General features: G+C 40.5%; 1 protein-coding gene across 1 annotated transcript in view; it reads left to right on the top strand.

Annotated features, from left to right (window-relative positions):
• The window catches only part of FRAS1 (Fraser extracellular matrix complex subunit 1), a 449198-nt gene that overhangs the window by 420291 nt on the left and 9938 nt on the right, over positions 1 to 18969 (top strand). The window contains exons 67-70 of the mRNA XM_015138463.3: positions 1945 to 2095; positions 4217 to 4324; positions 5341 to 5500; positions 9235 to 9351. Coding sequence (XP_014993949.3) covers positions 1945 to 2095; positions 4217 to 4324; positions 5341 to 5500; positions 9235 to 9351 — 536 coding nt within the window. The remainder of the gene's footprint in view (positions 1 to 1944; positions 2096 to 4216; positions 4325 to 5340; positions 5501 to 9234; positions 9352 to 18969) is intronic.

The raw sequence follows: 18969 nt of genomic DNA, 5'->3' as shown, positions 1-18969 counted from the left end.
ACATAACCTCTCTGAACCTCATCTGAAATTGTACTAATAATCTCAGCATGAGAGGGTGACTTTCACAGTGTGCCTGGCATAGAATAGGCATGCAGTAAATATTCGTTGGGTTTTTTTTTTCTTTTTAAAGGTTAGTAAGTAATATCATGAGGGCTAAAGGAGGATAAACAAAAACAAACAAGGGAAAATTAATTTTGCCAATCAGCTAGAGTTTATCGAAGTTCCGATAGTGTGATTGGAGCAGGTGTATTTAGCAAAACCTGTGTATAAGGGACAGAACATGGTACAAGGTCCAAATAAAATCTGGAAATTTTCTTTAAAAAGGAAATAAAAGGGCCGGGAACAGTGACTCACACCTGTAGTCTCAGCACTTTGGGAGGCTGAGGCTGGAGGAACACTGGAGCCCAGGAAGTTGAAGCTGCAGTAAGCTATGATAGAGTCGCTGCACTCCACCCTGGGCTACAGAGAGAGATCCCATCTCTTGAAAAACAAACAAAGTAAGGCATGTCAAAGTGGAATTTTTCAATGAGTGTGGAGTTAGTTGAGTCTTTTGAGAAAGCTGACATCAAATTTTAAATCCCTGACAACTTTGAATATTAAAAAAAAAACTTTAGAAAAATATTAAAGCATTTGGTTTTTTTCCTTAATTACCCATAGAAACACTTTATACTGTATTTTCTTTTTTTTTTTTTTTTAAACGGAGTCTCGCTCTGTCACCCAGGTTGGAGTGCAGTGGCGCAATCTCCACTCACTGCAAGCTCCGCCCCCCGGGTTCACGCCATTCTCCTGCATCAGCCTCCCGTGTAGCTGGGACTACAGGCGCCCGCCACCGCGCCCGGCTAATTTTTTGTATTTTTAGTAGAGACGGGGTTTCACCGTGTTAGCCAGGATGGTCTCGATCTCCTGACCTCGTGATCCGCCCGTCTCGGCCTCCCAAAGTGCTGGGATTACAGGCGTGAGCCACCGCGCCCGGCTATACTGTATTTTCAAACAAAAGAAAAATATAAGTCCCATAGTATATTGTAGTAATTAGCCAATGATAAAATAAAATTGTTTTAGACTAAGTTTTTTTGTTATAAATATATATATTTATGGAAGAAAGTATAAAAATATTTTTAAAATGTGTAAACCAACTCCCTACTCACACACACATATACAGCTATCTTCACTGTAAAAGCTTCTGCTACCATTCTGTTACCTTTCCATCCAGTTTTGTTCATTACGTAGTAAAATAAAAATGATCGGGCCAAATTAAAAGCAGGGAAACAATCTCCTTAGAAGGAATGTTCTCTTGGAAGTGTGATGTGCTGCCTTTTCAAAACTCTTTCCAAAGCACTGCATGGGACAGGAAATTACTGAAGTACATGCAGCTCTGAGCTGTCCATTGGTGAGCTTCCTAGATATGATTTCAATGCTCGGGCCCTTTGTTCCTGGAGCAGGAGATTAGAGCACTCACTAAAACATCCTGAATTAGGCACAGGTTCCTCCCAGGCGTCCGGATGTGGGCATCTTCCTGATGATGGTTGACTTGGGCTCTCCTACGGGTCACTGGCAAATCAACACAGGGAGTTTGTACTGAATGGTAGATCCCACATCCACTGGGTTGATCCTTGGGAATAAATGTGATATTCTAAAATTTCAGCCAAATCTTCTGGCAACTGAACAGAGCTCATTCTCCCACTTCAAAAGTATTTTTGTTCAAATGTCACCTCCTTAGAGAAGCCTCTGCACATGACCCTGTCTAAAGAAGCATTCTGGCCACTTTCTATTCCATTACTTCTTTTATTTTTTTAAATTAGTAATTGCAATCATGGGCACTTGCTTAATAATTATTGAATAAGTGCGACTACATGGGTGAATGAAAGTGGAACCAAGATGTGGTGATAGTGTGCCTTTTCATACCAGGGGAGAAATAACTCTGTGTGCTTACCGCTTCCTCGGCAGGTGAGGGACTCTGCTCAGTCCTTCTTGACAGTGCATGTGCCTCTGTATGTGTCCTACATCTATGTGACAGCCCCCAGGGGCTGGGCCTCCTTGGAGCACCACACCGAGATGGAGTTTTCTTTCTTCTATGACACTGTTCTCTGGAGAACAGGTATGCCCATTGACGCCTTAGCTATCCCTTTAGTTAGGACTTCACTCAAGCAAGATTAAAAGAAGAGTAGTGACTTTTAACAGTAGCTGCTTTTCTCATCCTGTTATCCCATAGACAAAGTGGGGCCACCTCAAGTCTGGAAAGTGAAGATCTGGGGTTCCTGAAAAGAATGATGTCCTTCTGTCCTGATGCTGGAAGGTCTCAGCCTAGATAGCTAAGGTCCCAGAGTAGAGGATAGCAAGTGACAGATGAGTCCTCTACTGCCCATGAGGGATTCAGAGGGGTGTGTGTTCTTTTGGAGTATAACCCAAATAATCTTCATTTTCTCCTAGTGAAAAATGGTGTGGTTCATGTTTTTTACAAAGCAAAAGGATCTTCAAATCAGATGCATGGAAATGGAAAAATGTGTCAAGAGCACTTGAAATATTTATGTCAAGTAGCCCAATTTATTCATTTGGCAAAGCATCAGCTCTTTAATTGCATCCTCCAAAGAAGGAATTTTAACCTTCTGAAGTCAAGGGCTGTGATGATGAATGTTCAAAATGACCTTTCCCTCAGCCTCATCCCCCTTCCTGTCCTTTCTGGGAGGAGCCCCCAAGAACTAAGTGGGAGGCAGCCCTTCAGCTGGGAGCCCACACCTCACCCCCACCCAGTTTCCCCACCCACCTCCTCCTACTGCTTCCACATAGATGCTCCTTAAAACTCCCCAATTTTCTCCTCCACTATCTCTAGTGGTTCTTGGTTATTTTTGGTTTTCTTGTTTTGTTTTTTTTTCTCATTTTTAGTGTCCTGTACTTCACACACTACCCCAAACCTATTTCCCCAAACCCATTTCCCCTAAATTCTACTGCTCCCGTCCTCCCTCTTTTCCTCTCCAGGGGTGATGTGCTTTATCTGAGGCAAACATACTAAAAAAAAAAAAAAACAAGAGTTTTCTTTTGAGAAAGCTTTATCTCTACTAATTGAAAGTACAGTCATCATTCATATCTATTAGGGTTTCGTTCCAGGACCTCCCGCAGACACCAAGATCTGAGGACGCTCAAATCCCTCATATAAAATGGTGTAGTATTTACATATAACCTATACATATATTCCCTTATGCTTTAAATCATCTCTAGATTACTTATAACACCTAATACAATGTATATGCTATATAAATAGTTACACTATATTGTTTAGGTATAACAACTATATACTATATTGTTTTATATATGTATACTATATATATAAAACAACTATATACTATATTGTTTAGGAAATAATGACAAGAAAAACAAATCTGTATATGTTTAGTGCAGATGCATTTTTATTCTAATATTTTTAATTTGAGGTTGGGTGAATCCACAGATGCAGAATCCATGATGTAGAACAGATCAGATACAGAGGGCTGGCAGTGTAGTCCTTTCTTCTATGAAATGGCTTAGGCTCAAATCAGTTTTTGCTTTGTATTTCTCATGGGAAAATAACTTCAGGCAGCTTTCCCACTCTGGGTCAGATAATCTCTTGAGCTCTTGTTTTTGTTTTGTCTTGTTCAACTTCATGTTTCTCCTCCTTACGTTACCCTTTGGTTTTGGTCATTGTGAACTCACTGGGGACCATGACTGCAGTTTCCTTTATTAAAGCCACAGCTTTCTTGTGTCATGCTGGCTTTCTACAAGCTTGCCTTTAATTCTCCTTTGGTTTGAGTACTAAATGTAGCCAACAGGACTTTGTTTATACCTCTGTTAAGTCCAGAAAGGTAAATTGGTGAGGAAAAGAAAATATAGTAGGAAGTAGATGTGCTGTAACCATACCCTGGTATAAAGTTTGATAGCAAGAAGTTTTAAGATTCGTTTTTTTGCTGAACCCTGCATCTGGGCTAAGTGGAATTTACAGGTTTGAAGAGTCTATTTCGAGAACTGTGGAACCGTTACAAGAAAAAAAAAAAAAAAGAACCAAGTGAAATGAACTGTCATACAATTTTAATTGGCATATGTTTCTATAGACATATAAATGTTATCTTGTTACATTCAAATAAATATGCAGCTCTACCTGGAGGTGTCCTTGGGATAACTTATACGTGGTTGCTGTCAGGGAGGAATTTTCCATGCCCTAACATTTTCTCTCTGCTTTCCTGCCCAGGAATCCAGACAGACAGTGTGCTCTCTGCAAGGCTTCAGATAATAAGAATCTACATTCGAGAGGATGGCCGTCTTGTCATTGAATTCAAGACCCATGCCAAATTCAGAGGTAATATCAATGCCATTTTTTTCCCAACTTTTTATTAAGAAACATTTCACACATACAGAAAGTCGAAAGAATAGAACAATAAAAAACAGTCAACAATGGTGAACATTTTGCTATACATCCATGTGCACATACACGCATACATACCTTTTTTTGTCACACCATTCAGAAACACGTTGCAGACTTCATGTCAAGTTACCCAAAATAGTTCAGTTGACATCTCCTAAGAACAAGGACATTCTCTTATACAGTCACAACATCATGATCACTTCTAAGATACTTAGCATTGATTCAGTAATATCCAGTCTCTATTCATATTTCCTTTATTGTTCCACAAACATCTTTTCCACTTATTTTTATATTTGTTATTTTATAACTGCTTACATGAAAAGAAAGAAGTTCCAGTTATGATTCATATGTTACATTGTGACTGTTATATTGCTTTAGTTTCTTTCAATCTAAAATATTCCCCCTACTTTTATTTATTCGCGACACTATTTCAGTGCGGTTTTGAAGAGTGGAGGTATCTTGCTGATAGCATTTACCCTTTTAATGATGTTTATAATTATCCTCTTCTACCAAGGACTTGAATGGCCCTAAATGTGACTTTTATCTGATGCTGAAATTTCTGTTTATAAACTACGAGACTTTTCTACCTCCAAGAAACATGTTGGTTAGAATTTAAAGCTATGTATATTGAGTGTTCATTGTCACATAAAGACCCCTATTACTGTGAATATACTCATTAGCACATTTCCACAAGGATTATTCCTATTGTTTATAAATAAATACATATGACTATGATGACCATCACAAGTAGAACAATGGGCTGGGGTGAGATGCCATGCTATCCCCACCAGTGTGGAATGTATTCTAAGGGGTAAAATGGGCTAACCTTAGTTGTTTGAGAGAAGAACATTAATTCAGTTCTCAGGCTTTTGTGGGGCTCTACCACAAGTACAATCAAACTCAAGCTCTACAACAAGTACTATAAGTGCATGTGTTTCCCCTTCAAATAGGACAGTTTGTGATGGAGCACCACACTCTCCCGGATGTGAAATCTTTCATATTGACTCCAGACCACCTAGGAGGAATTGAATTTGACTTGCAGCTGTTATGGAGTGCTCAGACTTTTGATTCTCCACATCAACTCTGGAGAGCCACAAGCTCTTATAACAGGTAAATACGGTGATGGAGTCCTCCATGGGTAGAGCTGAGTGGTTTTCCATTTCTTTCAGGAGCTTGAGAAATAGTGCCTTTATCTGAAGGCTATACTTTTATTTTAAAAGGGGAATTGATAGGAATAAACCTCAGCTGGGAGTAGTGGTGCTAGCTGGTAGCCCAGCTACTCAGGAGGATCGCTGGAGCTCAGGAGTGCGAAGTTGCGGTGAGCCATGATCGCACCTGCAAATAGCCACTGCACTCCAGCCTGGGCAACAGAAAGCGATCCTATCTCTTAAAAAAAAAAAATTAATGAATTAATTAAAAGAAATGACACTCTAGCAAATAAAGAAAGAAACAAATCTTGCTCAGATCAACTTCTGATATATAAATAAGAAGTGCTCACACTTATTCCAAGAGTGAGACCAGAAGGGGCACACATCACTTCCACCCACATCCTATGGTGGGGAACTTAGTCACATGGAACACCTGCCTAGAAGGGAAGTCAGGAAATGTGTCTAACTAAAATCTTTATTGAATAAATAAATTTCATTTCAATTACAACAACCTGTAAAAAATATAGTATCTCTGATTAAGTCCATGTGTCTTTTACAAGATTTATTCCTCTCACACACCTAGTATAGAGGTAGAATAGGAATTTGACAAATAGTAAAATATCCCCCATTTAGAAAAGGGAAGAATGGAAAAAAACAAAATTAAAACCACCATAAAAAGGATAAGTGGGCAACCAGGAATCTATCATAAATATATTATCCCCATTTTGTAGATAATGAGAGTAAGAGCCATATTTAGCATTAAAATCTTACTTCAAATTGTCTTGAGAATCATTTTCAAAAAAATTTTTTCTTAACTTAAAATTTTTGATCTTATATCAGATTTTTTGTTGTATAGTGATTCTTTTGAAATCGATGTATAATAACCTTCAAGGACTGTGCTTCATGTACTTTGTCCCAGTTTACAGACAGGGAAACTGTCTTCCTTTAAGTACTCTGCTGACATCTTCATTGCCACTTGAATGAAGCCCACTCTCCTTCTGCAGCATCCAAGGCCCAGCCTCCCCTCTAGTTTTATCTCAAACCCAGGCTTTTAGCCACATTAAATATCTCACCAATCCCTGAACCCACCAGCCCATCCATACCTCCATGCTTTTGCAATTCCCTTAGGCCTTCTTCCTCTTTTCCCCTTGTATAACTAACTCCTCTGAGACCGAGCCCAGCTCAAATACTGACCCCTTTGTGACAGGTTCCCTGACTTCCCATACAGTACTAGCAGCTCCCTCCTCCTGGTTCCTACTCTGTTGCAGCTTCTGCTATAACACATCTCATTATCTTATGATGGTCTATCTGCTGGTCCCAGATTTTCACTGGATTATGAGCTTCTCCAGAGTAGAAGGCACATATGATTCATCTTAAATCCCCAGAACCACAGGTTTTAGCATGTGGTAGGTTCTGAGCAAGCACCTTTTAGCAGCTTACCTTTGAGGTGAAGAGACAAAATGCATAGATAAATGACAAAATGAAGAACCCCACCAAGCACTCCATGCTAAGCACACTGTGCGAGATACAGGGTAATATGAAGACCATAGTTCAGGGAAGAGAGAGCCAGAGGCTGGGGAGTTGTATAAGGATTCCTGAAAGAGGTGAGACAACTTATGGTCCATGTTGTGATATGGGAAATGCTTAGATTCTAGTAAGGAGATGAAAAGAGCTGCAGGATTAAAGATATGTACCTAAGACTGTGTTTGGCATGTTTGAAGGGATAGTGAGGAAATGGACCTAAGTAGTATTTAGGAATGGGGAAAAGTAGGACCGAAGGCTTGGGAGGCTATGCTATTTGTCTTGCATTCGCTTGTTCAACAAGTATTTATGGAATGTTTACTGTGTGTCAGAGAAGGTTCTAGGTACCTTGAATATATTGGTAAACAAAATAAAGATCCCTAAGTATAGGACTTAAAGTAAGGAGACACAAAGCAGTACACACAATAAGCAAAGTATAACATATGTCAGAAGGTGATATGCACTATGGGAAAATGAAAGGTATGGAACAGGGTAAGGGGAAGCGGGAATGGAGAGACATTATAATTTTAATTAGAATGTTCCCAGTAGACCTTATTTGAGCAAAGACTTGAAGGAGGTGAGGGAGTTGGCTATGCAGAAACATGGAGAACAGGGTTCCTGGTAAAGTTCCTAAAATGGCAACATTTGGGCATGCTTGGAGAACAAGGATGCCCATATGGTTGGCATGAAGTGAGCAGGGAAGAGAGTAATAGGCAATAATGCTAAAGAAGTAAGAAGTCAGGGTAGGGTCACGGGGTGGGGCCCTATAAACCAGTGTTCGGCCTCTGGCTTCTACTCTCTAGTGCAAGGAGAGCCCCTACAGGGTTTGAGTAGAGCTAGACACGATCTGGCCAGGCATGGATTGTTCTGCCTATTTGAATATTCTATCCACATTATAGATGTCAGTTTCCATGTAATTTAAATATGGTATACAAAGTCTCATTTCCTGCTGATCCAAGATTTGATAGAAAACTGCAGACATACAGACTTTTAGATTAGGAAGGAGCTTAGAAAATAGGAGAGTAAACAGCAGAGAAAGAAAGAAGAGTAGAAGGAGCTTACTCCCTGAAAGTCTGCATGGTTTGTTAAAATCATACAGCCATGGCAGAGGCAAGCTGAGGTTCTACTGGTTCCCAGTTTCCAGCCTGTGCCAGTCCACTACACTGACCCCAGAATGTGACATAAAAGTTTTATTATTGTTTTTAACCAAATCTTTGCTGTCACTTTACTAATAAATAGATAAGTATCCCAAAATGGTCAAAACAAGCACAGTATTTATGAGAACTGTTCACAGATCCCTCACAAACAGTTATAATGAAGATTCACAGCCCTGCTCTCTCCATTCAATGGATGACAGACTCCCAAGGCCCTTGAAGAAGGTTCCTGAAGCTTCTGAATGCTTGGCTGCCTTCCAGGCCACCTGACAGGGCTGGAGCTGCCACCCAGTGAGAAGTGTGGGAGAAGAAGTAGGAGAGAGGTCCAAAGGCTTCCTGCTCACAGAGTCATGAACTGGAGAATCCTGGGCCCCGCATAAACAGGGAAGTCCCCAAGTCCCCATGAGTGGTCTCTAATGAGAAGTGATCTTGTTCTTCGACTTTATAAAGGGATGAGGCTATAGAGTTTGAAAGGGGAACCTCCAAATTGAGTGCGAGTGAAACGGGTGCAGGGGCGTTCTGCAGGGTGCTGCTTCCATATGCTCTGGAGTGGTGTCCTGGAATCCTGAGGCATTTGCTTCCTCCTGTGTCACAGTAGCACCTGACACTGTCACGTCTTCAGAAATGAAAGCTTTTGCATTTGGGAATGCATTGAATAGGGTATCTGTCAACAAGAAACACTAAACAGAAATTGTCAAACAAGTCTCATGAAATCCAGAGGAAATGACCAATTCTGTTCTGTCATCACCTGAGCCTTCTACGTTTTCATATGTAGTGTGCCTTTCTTAGCTTTCCTCATGAGAAGGACCTGAATACTTGAAAGTAGCTCTATTTAACACCTCTGAAGGTTAGGATAATTGGAGATGAGTTCCCAAAAATGGTGTTTGCAGACTTGTAAGGTTCTTAGATGCTGGACACAAATACCACCTGAAAACTGTTTAGTGAAGGCCATATCTTTCTGGGTAAGCCAGCAACCTATCAGTTGTTCCCTATGATCACAGTCTGCTCTGCATGTTTCCAGGAAGGACTACTCGGGAGAGTACACCATCTACCTGATCCCTTGCACAGTGCAGCCCACACAGCCATGGGTTGACCCAGGAGAGAAGCCTTTGGCCTGCACTGCACATGCCCCGGAAAGGTAGGAAAATATAGTCAATCCTCGTTATGTGTTGATTCCTTATTTGTGAATTCTCCTACTCACTAAAATTTATTTGTAACCCCCAAATCAATATGGCGCTTTCATAGTCATTCATGGACATGCACAGCAGAGTGGCCAAACATTTGAGTCACTTAACACACACATCCCCAGCTGAAGTCAAACACACACATCCCCAGCTGGTGATACTCTGCCTTCTTGTTGTGGCTCTCATGCTACAAACAAGCGTCCTGTGTACTGTCTATTTAGTGCCATGGTTTTTGCATTTTTGTGCCTTTTGTTGATGATTTCTACATTTAGAATGGCTCCCAAGTATAATGCCGAAGTACTTTCTAGTATTTCTAAGCATCAGAAGGTTGTAATGTGCCTTATGATAACCATGAGTTTGATATAAATGAATCAACAATATATATTAAATAAGGGGTCTTTACACAGAAACAGACATAAAACAAGGTTATATGTTAATTGGTTGATATAAATGTTGTGAACAGAGGCTCATAGGAACCTAACCCTATATTTCTTCTAGTAGCTATGGCTCAATATCCACTAATTCATTGTTTGTGGAGACTGTATAGAGCATAACAATCATGAATAATGATACTCAACCGTACATCAGCCCATATTCACCTCAGACCTGAGACTGTGTTGCGCTGTATATTCATTCATTCATTCATTCGTATTTATTCAGTTCTCATGTGTTTTGCTCTGGTTGAGGTGTTGAAGTGATAGCACTACACCAGAGCAGAGGATTGAAAGTAATCTGTGCTCTCAGGCAGTTTATAGTCTAGAGTCACCTTTCTAGGAGCTGTGCAAAGTATAGAGAAAACATTGCTGAGATAAAATGCCCAAGACAGAATCTGACATTAACATTAAGAGAAGACTATATGTGGCTTTTAAATAAAAGACTGAGAATTGGCTATTGGATTTGGCAGTACTGAGGTCATTGGTGGACTCCGCCAAGAGCAGGTTTGGTGGACCAAAGGGGATACAAGCCTAATTGGGGTGAGCTTGAGAGAGAGGTGAGAAAGTAGAGACAGCAGGGATAAACAGTGCTTGCGGAGTTTCTATAGAGGATGCCAGAGCAAAGGGGCAATAACTCGAAACAGATGAGGAGTCAAATAAACAGCAGGTTTTATTTGCTTTATTTTGGGATACTTGTATGCTGGTGGGAATAATCCAGTTGAGGGGAAATGTGATGATGCAGGGGATAGAGGGAAAGCTTGCAGAGCCAGGTCCTTGAGTAAAGCAGGGGAGTAGATCCGGGGCATGAGGGAAGGGCTGGCCATAGCTGGAAGCACAGAGAGTTCATCCACTGAAGAGGCAGGCAGAGAATCAATGGAAGCAGGTGAGAGGAGAATTGGGAGACTGGGAGGGTAAGGATGACAACGTGGATATCTGATTGAAACTATTCTCCCTGTGAAATGAAAAGCCCTACATCTGCTGAAAGTGAAGAATGTCGAGGTTTGAGAAGAGAGGAGCAAAGAAACAGGGCCATCTCAGACAGTGGAAAAGAGTAAATATACTAGAGGGTTACAGCTAGCCGCAGATCAGGCAGTGTGGAACTGCCTTTAAATTGTCATATTATCGACATAAAACTGTACATATTTAAACTATACAATTCAGTAAATTCTTACCTGTGTATACACTTGTATCACCACAGTCAACATAGTGACAAGATAGGGAACATATCCATTTCCAAAAAGATTCCTCGTGCGCCTTTGTAGTTCCTCCCTCGCATCATCCCTTCCCTTTCTGCAGATAACCACGATCTGTTTTCTGCCACTATAGATGAGTTTGCATTTTCTAGAGTTTTTTTATAAATGACATCATACAGTGTGGATTCTCTCTCTCTGGCTCATCTCACTCACCATGATTATTTTGACTCATCTGTGTTGGGTGTATCAGTAATTGTTCCTGTCATTGCTGGGTTGTACTTCCTGGTATGGATGTACTACAGTTTGTTTATCAGTGATCAACTGATGAACATTTCAGTTGTGTCCAGTTTGGGGCTATGATAAATAAAGCTTCTATGAACCTGTATGTATGAACTTTATATAAACATGTGCTTTCTGTTTTCTTATGTAAATACCTAAAAATGGAGTGACTGGATCATATGACAGATGTATGTTTAACTTTTAAGAAACTGCCGAATTGTCTTCCAGCGTGTTTGTGAACATGTAACTATGTATGTCCATTCCCACCATGAGAGTGCACATGCTCCCTTTCCCGTGCATTCTGCTAATGTGGTCGGGAGGTCCTGGTGTGGTTGAACAATTAAGGAGTAGGAGGAAAAGAAGAGAGGAGCTGGAAAGACATAAGGTGGTAGAGAGCAAGGTGTTGGAAATGAGATTTTTGGCGCTGGTGCATAATGGGACTATGAAGAGTAGGTAGCTGTAGCAGGGTAGTGAACAAGCTGTTTGGAGGTGAGGGAGTCAAGGAACTGGGAGTCTTGGGTAGTCGGTAGTTCATCTGAGTGGATGTTTAAGTCCCAAAGATTCATGGCAGTAACAATGCCAGGTAGCACCATAGTTAGCCAAATGAAGGAAGGAAGGTGACCAGAAAAATGGTAGTTGGCTGCAGTAAGAGAGAACAATGGGAAAATAATCTGATGGGATATGCTGGAGAATTTTAATTCATTTAAATTTTTAAAAATTATGCAATATTTCAGATACTCAGAAGTCTATATATATATATCATATAGCAGATCCACCACCCACCTTAAGAAACTCAAGGAACAGAACATTACAGTACTCCTTCAATACCCTCAATGCCCCTACCCAATCATACTCCCTCTCTCTTCCCTACTAGGGTCACCATTAACCTGATATTTGTATTTATTATTCATTGGTTTGGTTTATGTTTATACCTCATGTATACTTCTACATGGTTTTGCAAGTTTTTGAACTCTAGGCAATAGTCCCCCCTTATCATTGGAGTATATGTTCCAAGAGCCCCAGTGGATGCCTGAAACCACACGTAATAGCAAACACTGTATGTGCAATGTTTTTTCAGTCTGCTAACCAAGACAGCTACTAAGTGACTGACAGGTGGGTAGCATATACAATGTGGAGATGCTGAACAAAGGGACGATTCATGTTCCAGGCAGGATGGAGCAGAAAGGCACAAGATTCCATCATGCTAGTAAAAATGGTGCATAATTTAAAACTTATGAATTGTTTATTTCTGGAATTTTTTTGTTTAATGTTTTTGGACTATGGTAGGCCTTGGGTAACTGAAACTGAGGAAAGCAAACCCATGGATGAGAAGGGAACTACTGTATGTAAGTTTCATACTGCATGAATTCTCTCTGCTACTCTTTTTTTTTAACTCAGTGAATCATTTGTTGATTCATTTGTATTGATTCATGTAACTGTAGTTTGTTGCTCACTGCATTAAGGTGTTCATTGTAGGAAAATTCCACGATGTATTTAACCACTCCCTTTGACTTTCTATTATAAAGAAAATTCTTTTTTTTTTTTTGAGACGGAGTCTCGCTCTGTCACCCAGGCTGGAGTGCAGTGGCCAGATCTCGGCTCACTGCAAGCTCTGCCTTTCGGGTTCACGCCATTCTCCTGCCTCAGCCTCCTGAGCAGCTGGGACTATAGGTGCCCGCCACCACGCCCGGCTAGTTTTTTGGATTTTTTAGTAGAGACGGGGTTTCACCAGGTTAGCCAGGATGGTCTTGTTCTCCTGACCTTGTTATCCGCCCGTCTCGGCCTCCCAGAGAAGAAAATTCTTATATATATCTCTTGGTACACATGTGTAAGAAGAGTTTCTCCAGGGTAGGTTCTGGATTTTTTAAAGGGAGAGAGGAACAATGACTTGAAACTGGCTAAAGGGATCAAGGAGGACACCAATGCTGTCCTCAGGCCCTGTGTGGCATAAATGTGGGAGGTGGCAGAGGAAGAATGTTGTTGAGGATACTGAGGCTTCGGAGTTGGGGGTCCTTGCCTTACATCAGGGAGATTATTACTTGCAGATGCCCCAGTATTCCCAGGGTGACTTTCCCCCAGGCCTAACCTTGGATCCCCTATATGGCTCCATATGTATGCAATAGAATTACAACACACATACAAAATCAAGACTGATACAGGGAAATTGGACTTAATACAAAATAATTGTGTCTCATATTGTGACTATTTTGGGGAGGCCTGTCATATATTTTAACCTTATAAATAATAAAATAATCTCATGTTCATTATTTATTCCTATAATGTTTTCTCATGTGCCTGGCACTATGATGGATTCTAGTAATATCAGCATCAACAAGAAAAATCTGTTTCCCTGAGTCAGGAAAATGAGCATGTGATACAGCTCATGGTTATCTCAAAGCTGTTGAAACAGGGTTATGAGGGCTCCAAGTTCTTCCAACAGCCCAACCCACTCAAATCTACCACTGGGGTACCTTCAACAGAAAGTAGGGAATGGGCAGATGGACTCTGTTGGAAGGGTAAAAAATCAAAATGTCACTCATTCACCACTCTTTGACATATATATGTGTCAGGAGCTTGGCTAGCACTGAGTAGGCAATGGTGAGATGGACCGTGGAACCTGCAGTGGGTAAAGCGGACTTCAATCAGTCAGTCACACATTTAAATAAAATTTCAGACCGTGCTAAACACTGTGAGAGAAAAGCACAAAGTGTAACAGGAAGAGATGACAAGGGACCTAACTATCCTTGGAGGTAAGAGAAAGAGGGAAAGCTTTCTAGAGAAAGCGGTGATTCAGTTGAAACCTAAGGAGGAGAGGAAAAAGGAGAGGTTGTTCTGGCAGTGTGTCTAGGAATGCCAAGGCCAGAAAGCTGTAGAATTCATTATCACTCATCTCAAATTGGTCCTTAGGACTTCCAAGAAAAGTGTAATACAATGGTTCCCTCATTCATACATTATCTCATTCCTCTCACCTATTTTTGTATGCTTTTTCTTTTTTTTAAAAAAAAAAAGATAATTATTATACTTTAAGTTCTGGGATATATGTGCAGAACATTCAGGTTTCTTACATAGGTATACATGTGCCATGGTGGTTTGCTGCACCCCTCAACCCGTCATCTATATTAGGTATTTCTCCTAATGCTACCCCTCCCCTAACACCCCACCTCCTCACAGGCCCCAGTGTGTGATGTCTCCCTCCCTGTGTCCATGTGTTCTCATTGTTCAACTCCCACTTATGAGAGAGAAGATGCGGTGTTTAGTTTTCTGTTCCTGTGTTAGTTTGCTGAGAATCATGGTTTCCAGCTTCATCCATGTCCCTGCAAAGGGCATGAACTCATCCGTTTTTATGGATGCATAGTATTCCATGGTGTATATGTGCCACAGTTTCTTTATCCAGTCTATCATTGCTGGGCATTTGGGTTGCTTCCAAGTCTTTGCTGTTGTGATTAGTGCTGCAATAAACATACGTGTGCATGTGTCTTTCTAGTAGAATGATTTATAATCCTTTGAGTATATACCCCGTAATGGGATTGCTGGGTCAAATGATATTTCTGGTTCTAGATTCTTGGGAATCACCACCCTGTCTTCCACAATGGTTGAACTAATTTACACTCCCACCATCAGCGTAAAAGCATTCCCATTTCTCTACATCCTCTCCAGCATCTGTTATTTCCTGACTTTTTAATGATCACCATTCTAACTGGCGCAAAATGGTATAAATGTTTTCTTTTGAGAAGTGTCTGTTCATATCCTTTGCCCACTTTTTGATGGAGTTGTTTTTTTCTTGTAAATTTCTTTAAGTTCCTTGTAGATTCTGGATATTAGCCCTTTGTCAGATGGATAGATTGCAAACATTTTCTCCCATTCTACAGATTGCTTGTTCACTCTCATGATAGTTTATTTTGCTGTGCAGAAGGTCTTTAGTTTAGTTAGATCCCACTTGTCAATTTTGACTTTTGTTGTCATTACTTCTGGTGTTTTAGTCATGAATTCCTTGCCCATGCCTGTGTCCTGAATGGTATTGGCTAGGTTTTCTTCTAGGGTTTTTATGGTTTTAGGTCTTACGTTTAAGTGTTTAATCCATCTTAAGTTAATTTTTGTATAAGGTGTAAGTAAGGAAGTGGTCCAGTTTCAGTTTTCTGCATATGGCTAGCCAGTTTTCCCAACACTATTTATTAAATAAAGAATCCATTGCTTGTTTTTGTCAAGTTTGTCAAAGATCAGATGGTTGTAGATGTGTGGTTTTATTTCTGAGGCCTTTGCTCTGTTCCATTGGTCTATATATCTGTTTTGGTACCAGTACTATGCTGTTTCAGTTACTGTAGCCTTGTAGTATAGTTTCAAGTCAGGTAGCGTGATGCCTCCAACTTTGTTCTTTTTGCGTAGGATTTTCTTGACTATACGGGCTCTTTTATGGTTCCATATGAAATTTAAAGTAGTTTTTTTCTAATTCTGTGAAGAAAGTCAGTTGTAGCTTGATGGGAAGAGTATTGAATCTGTAAATTACTTTGGGCACTATGGCCATTTTCACAATATTGATTCTTCCTATCCATGAGCATGGAATATTTTTCCATTTGTTGGTGTTCCTTGAGCAGTGGTTTGTAGTTCTCCTTAAAGAGGTCCTTCACATCCCTTGTAAGTTGGATTCCTAGGTATTTTATTCTCTTTGTAGCAGTTGTGAATGGGAGTTCACTGATGATTTGGCTCTCTGTTTGTCTATTATTTGTGTCTAGGAATGCTTGTGACTTTTGCACACTGATTTTGTATCCTGAGACTTTGCAGAAGTTGCTTATCAGCTTAAGGAGATTTTGTGCTGAGATTGTGAGGTTTTCTAAATATACAATCATGTCATCTGCAAACAGAGACAATTTGATTTCCCCTCTTCCTATTTGAATACCCTTTATTTCTTTCCCTTGCCTGATTGCCCTGGCCAGAACTTCCAATACTCTGTTGAATAGGAGTGGTGAGAAGTGGCATCCTTGTCTTGTGCTGGTTTTCAAAGGGAATGCTTCCAGCTTTTGCCCATTCAGTATCATATTGGCTATGGGTTTGTCACAAGTAGCTCTTATTATTTTGACATATGTTTCACCAATACCTAGTTTATTGAGAGTTGTTAGCATGAAGGGCTGTTGTATTTTATCGTACGCCTTTTCTTCCTCTTGCCTATTTCATTTCTTCCCACAAACTTGATGCTTCTCCCCTGTTGTCACCTTCACCTGGTGACCTTTCTGTCCTGTTGGAGTGAAGAAACAGAGGAAATCAGAAGAGAACTTATGCAAGCGTCTATCATCATACTTATATCTGTGCATCAGACCTACCAGCATGTATCTGTGCATGTACTCCATGTGGCCGACAAAGTCTAAAATATTTACTATCTGGCTGTTTACAGAAAAACTTTGTTAGCCTCTCTGTTCTAGGTACTTACACCGAAATGTTAACAATATCCTTGAAACTTCTCTTATTCTGGCACTGTCATCTAGGATTTTAGGCCTCCCCTTTAAAATATATTAAAAATCCAAGTATTTTCACTGCCCACCTGACAAAAGCGCTGGTCAGAACCATTATCATCACTTGTCTAAATTAGTGAAATAGCCTCTTAACAAAGTCCCCTGCAGCCACCCTGCAGTCTCTTCTTAACACAGCAAACCCCACTCACTTTTTCAAAACACTCCACAGTTTAAATAAACCCTAAAGTCCTGACAGTACCGGTAAGGCTTTATGGGATCTGGTCCCAAGTTACCTCTGTGATCTTATCTCCCTCACTGTTCTCCAGCCACCCTGGCCAACTGGCCGTTCCTCTAATGTATTGTGCACACTCTTACCCCAGACCTTTTGTCTTTGCCATTTCCTCTTCCTGGAGGGCTTCCTCTCCACATAGCCACATGTCTTACTCCATTGCCTGCTTCAAGCCTTTGGGTGTTTTCCTCTCACTGAGGCCTTCCATGACTGAGTTTCTTCCTTTCTCTCTCTTTATGGTATATATTTAAGGTGTAAAACATTGCGTTTTGATACACATAGTGAAATGATTACTACAGTCAAAAAACTTAACATACCCATCTCCTCACATAGTTACCTGCATGCACATGTGTGTGTGTGTGTAAGAGTATCTGAAATCTACTCTCTTAGGAAATGTCCAGTACATAATATTATTGCAACTTTGTACCTTTTGACTTACATTTCCCCATATCCCCATCCTTGTCACCCCTGGTAGCCACTGTTCTCTTTGTTTCTATGTATCTGGCTTTTGGAATTTTTTGCTCCTGCCTGAATCCAGCTTTTTTGATTCCATATATAAGTGAAATTGTGCAGTATTTTTCTGTGTCTGGCTTATTTCACATAGTATAATGTTCTCTAGGTTCATCCATGTTGTCACAAATGGCAAGATGTCCTTATTTTTTTTAAGACTGACTATTTCACACCACAATAAAGAAAATACACCACATTTTCTTTATTGATTAATCCATTGATGGACACTGGTTGTTTCCAAATCTTAACTATTGTGAATAATATTACGATGAACATAGGAGTGCAGATATCTCTACAAGATGCTGATTTCCCCTTGTTTGGGTGTATACCAGGAATAACGATTGCTGGGTCATGTCCTAGTTCTATTTTTAATTTTTTGAGGATGCTCCATACTGTTTTACATAATGACTGCACCAATTTATACCCATGACCATATTATTTAGAATTTCCAGCTGAACCTCTTTCTAGCATTATCCTTTCTCTGCCTAATTTTTCTCCTTATCACCTGTTACCTTTTAGCATGCTATATTATTTTTTATTTATTTTGCTTACTATCTTCCTTAGAATCCTGAGATCATATTTTTCTGTTTTGTCCACAGATGAATTCCTATTACTAGAACAATGTCTATTATATAATATATACTCAGTGAATATTTGCTGAATAAATCAGCCCTGAGGCACTAGAGATCATGGAGTAGAGAGCTGGTCAGGAGACTGAAAGAAGGCCAGTCTGGCTAGATCCCAGAAAGGGAGGGAAGGGGAAGAGTAGCAGGAGATGAGGCTGGAGAAATAGGTAGAGGCCAGAGCTTTATAGGTCATACTTCCCTCTAAGGGATGTGGGAAACCACTGAAGGATATTAAGCAAATTTGAGTTTTTGAAAATGACACTGGCTCATCCACCGAGGCATGTAGAATAGTCTAGAAGGAACTAATAGTGGCTTCAGGGAGACCAGTTAAGGGGCTGGCACCTCTTTTGTTGCCTTTTGCTGAGATACTAACACTAGAAGGAAGAGCATACTGTGTTTGGGTTATCTGACAGCCATGTAGAGCTACCATTCGACAGCCAGCTATGTGTTTCTGGAGCTTAGAGGAGAAATCTGGATTAGATAGTTAAATTTGGCATTACTACCTTTGAGATGGCAAATGCACTCGATGACAAGGCTGAGATCATCTTGGGTGAAGTTATTGAGGGAGAACAATAAGGATCCCAGAACTGAGCCTTGGGGAGCCCTTACCTGACACAGAAGGAAAGGGCTCAGGAAGAAGGCTGGGGAGGTAGGCACACAGAGCAAGGCAAGAAGGTCCCAGAACTGAGCCTTGGGGAGCCCTTATCTGCCAGAAGGAGACACGGAAGGAAGGGGCTCAGGAAGAAGGCTGGGGAGGTAGGCACACAGAACAAGGCAAGAGAGTATAGCTTAGCAAG

This window comes from Macaca mulatta, chromosome 5 (genome assembly GCF_049350105.2).
Source record: "Macaca mulatta isolate MMU2019108-1 chromosome 5, T2T-MMU8v2.0, whole genome shotgun sequence".
Taxonomy (NCBI): domain Eukaryota; kingdom Metazoa; phylum Chordata; class Mammalia; order Primates; family Cercopithecidae; genus Macaca; species Macaca mulatta.
This window is presented reverse-complemented; position numbering and strand designations above follow the sequence as displayed.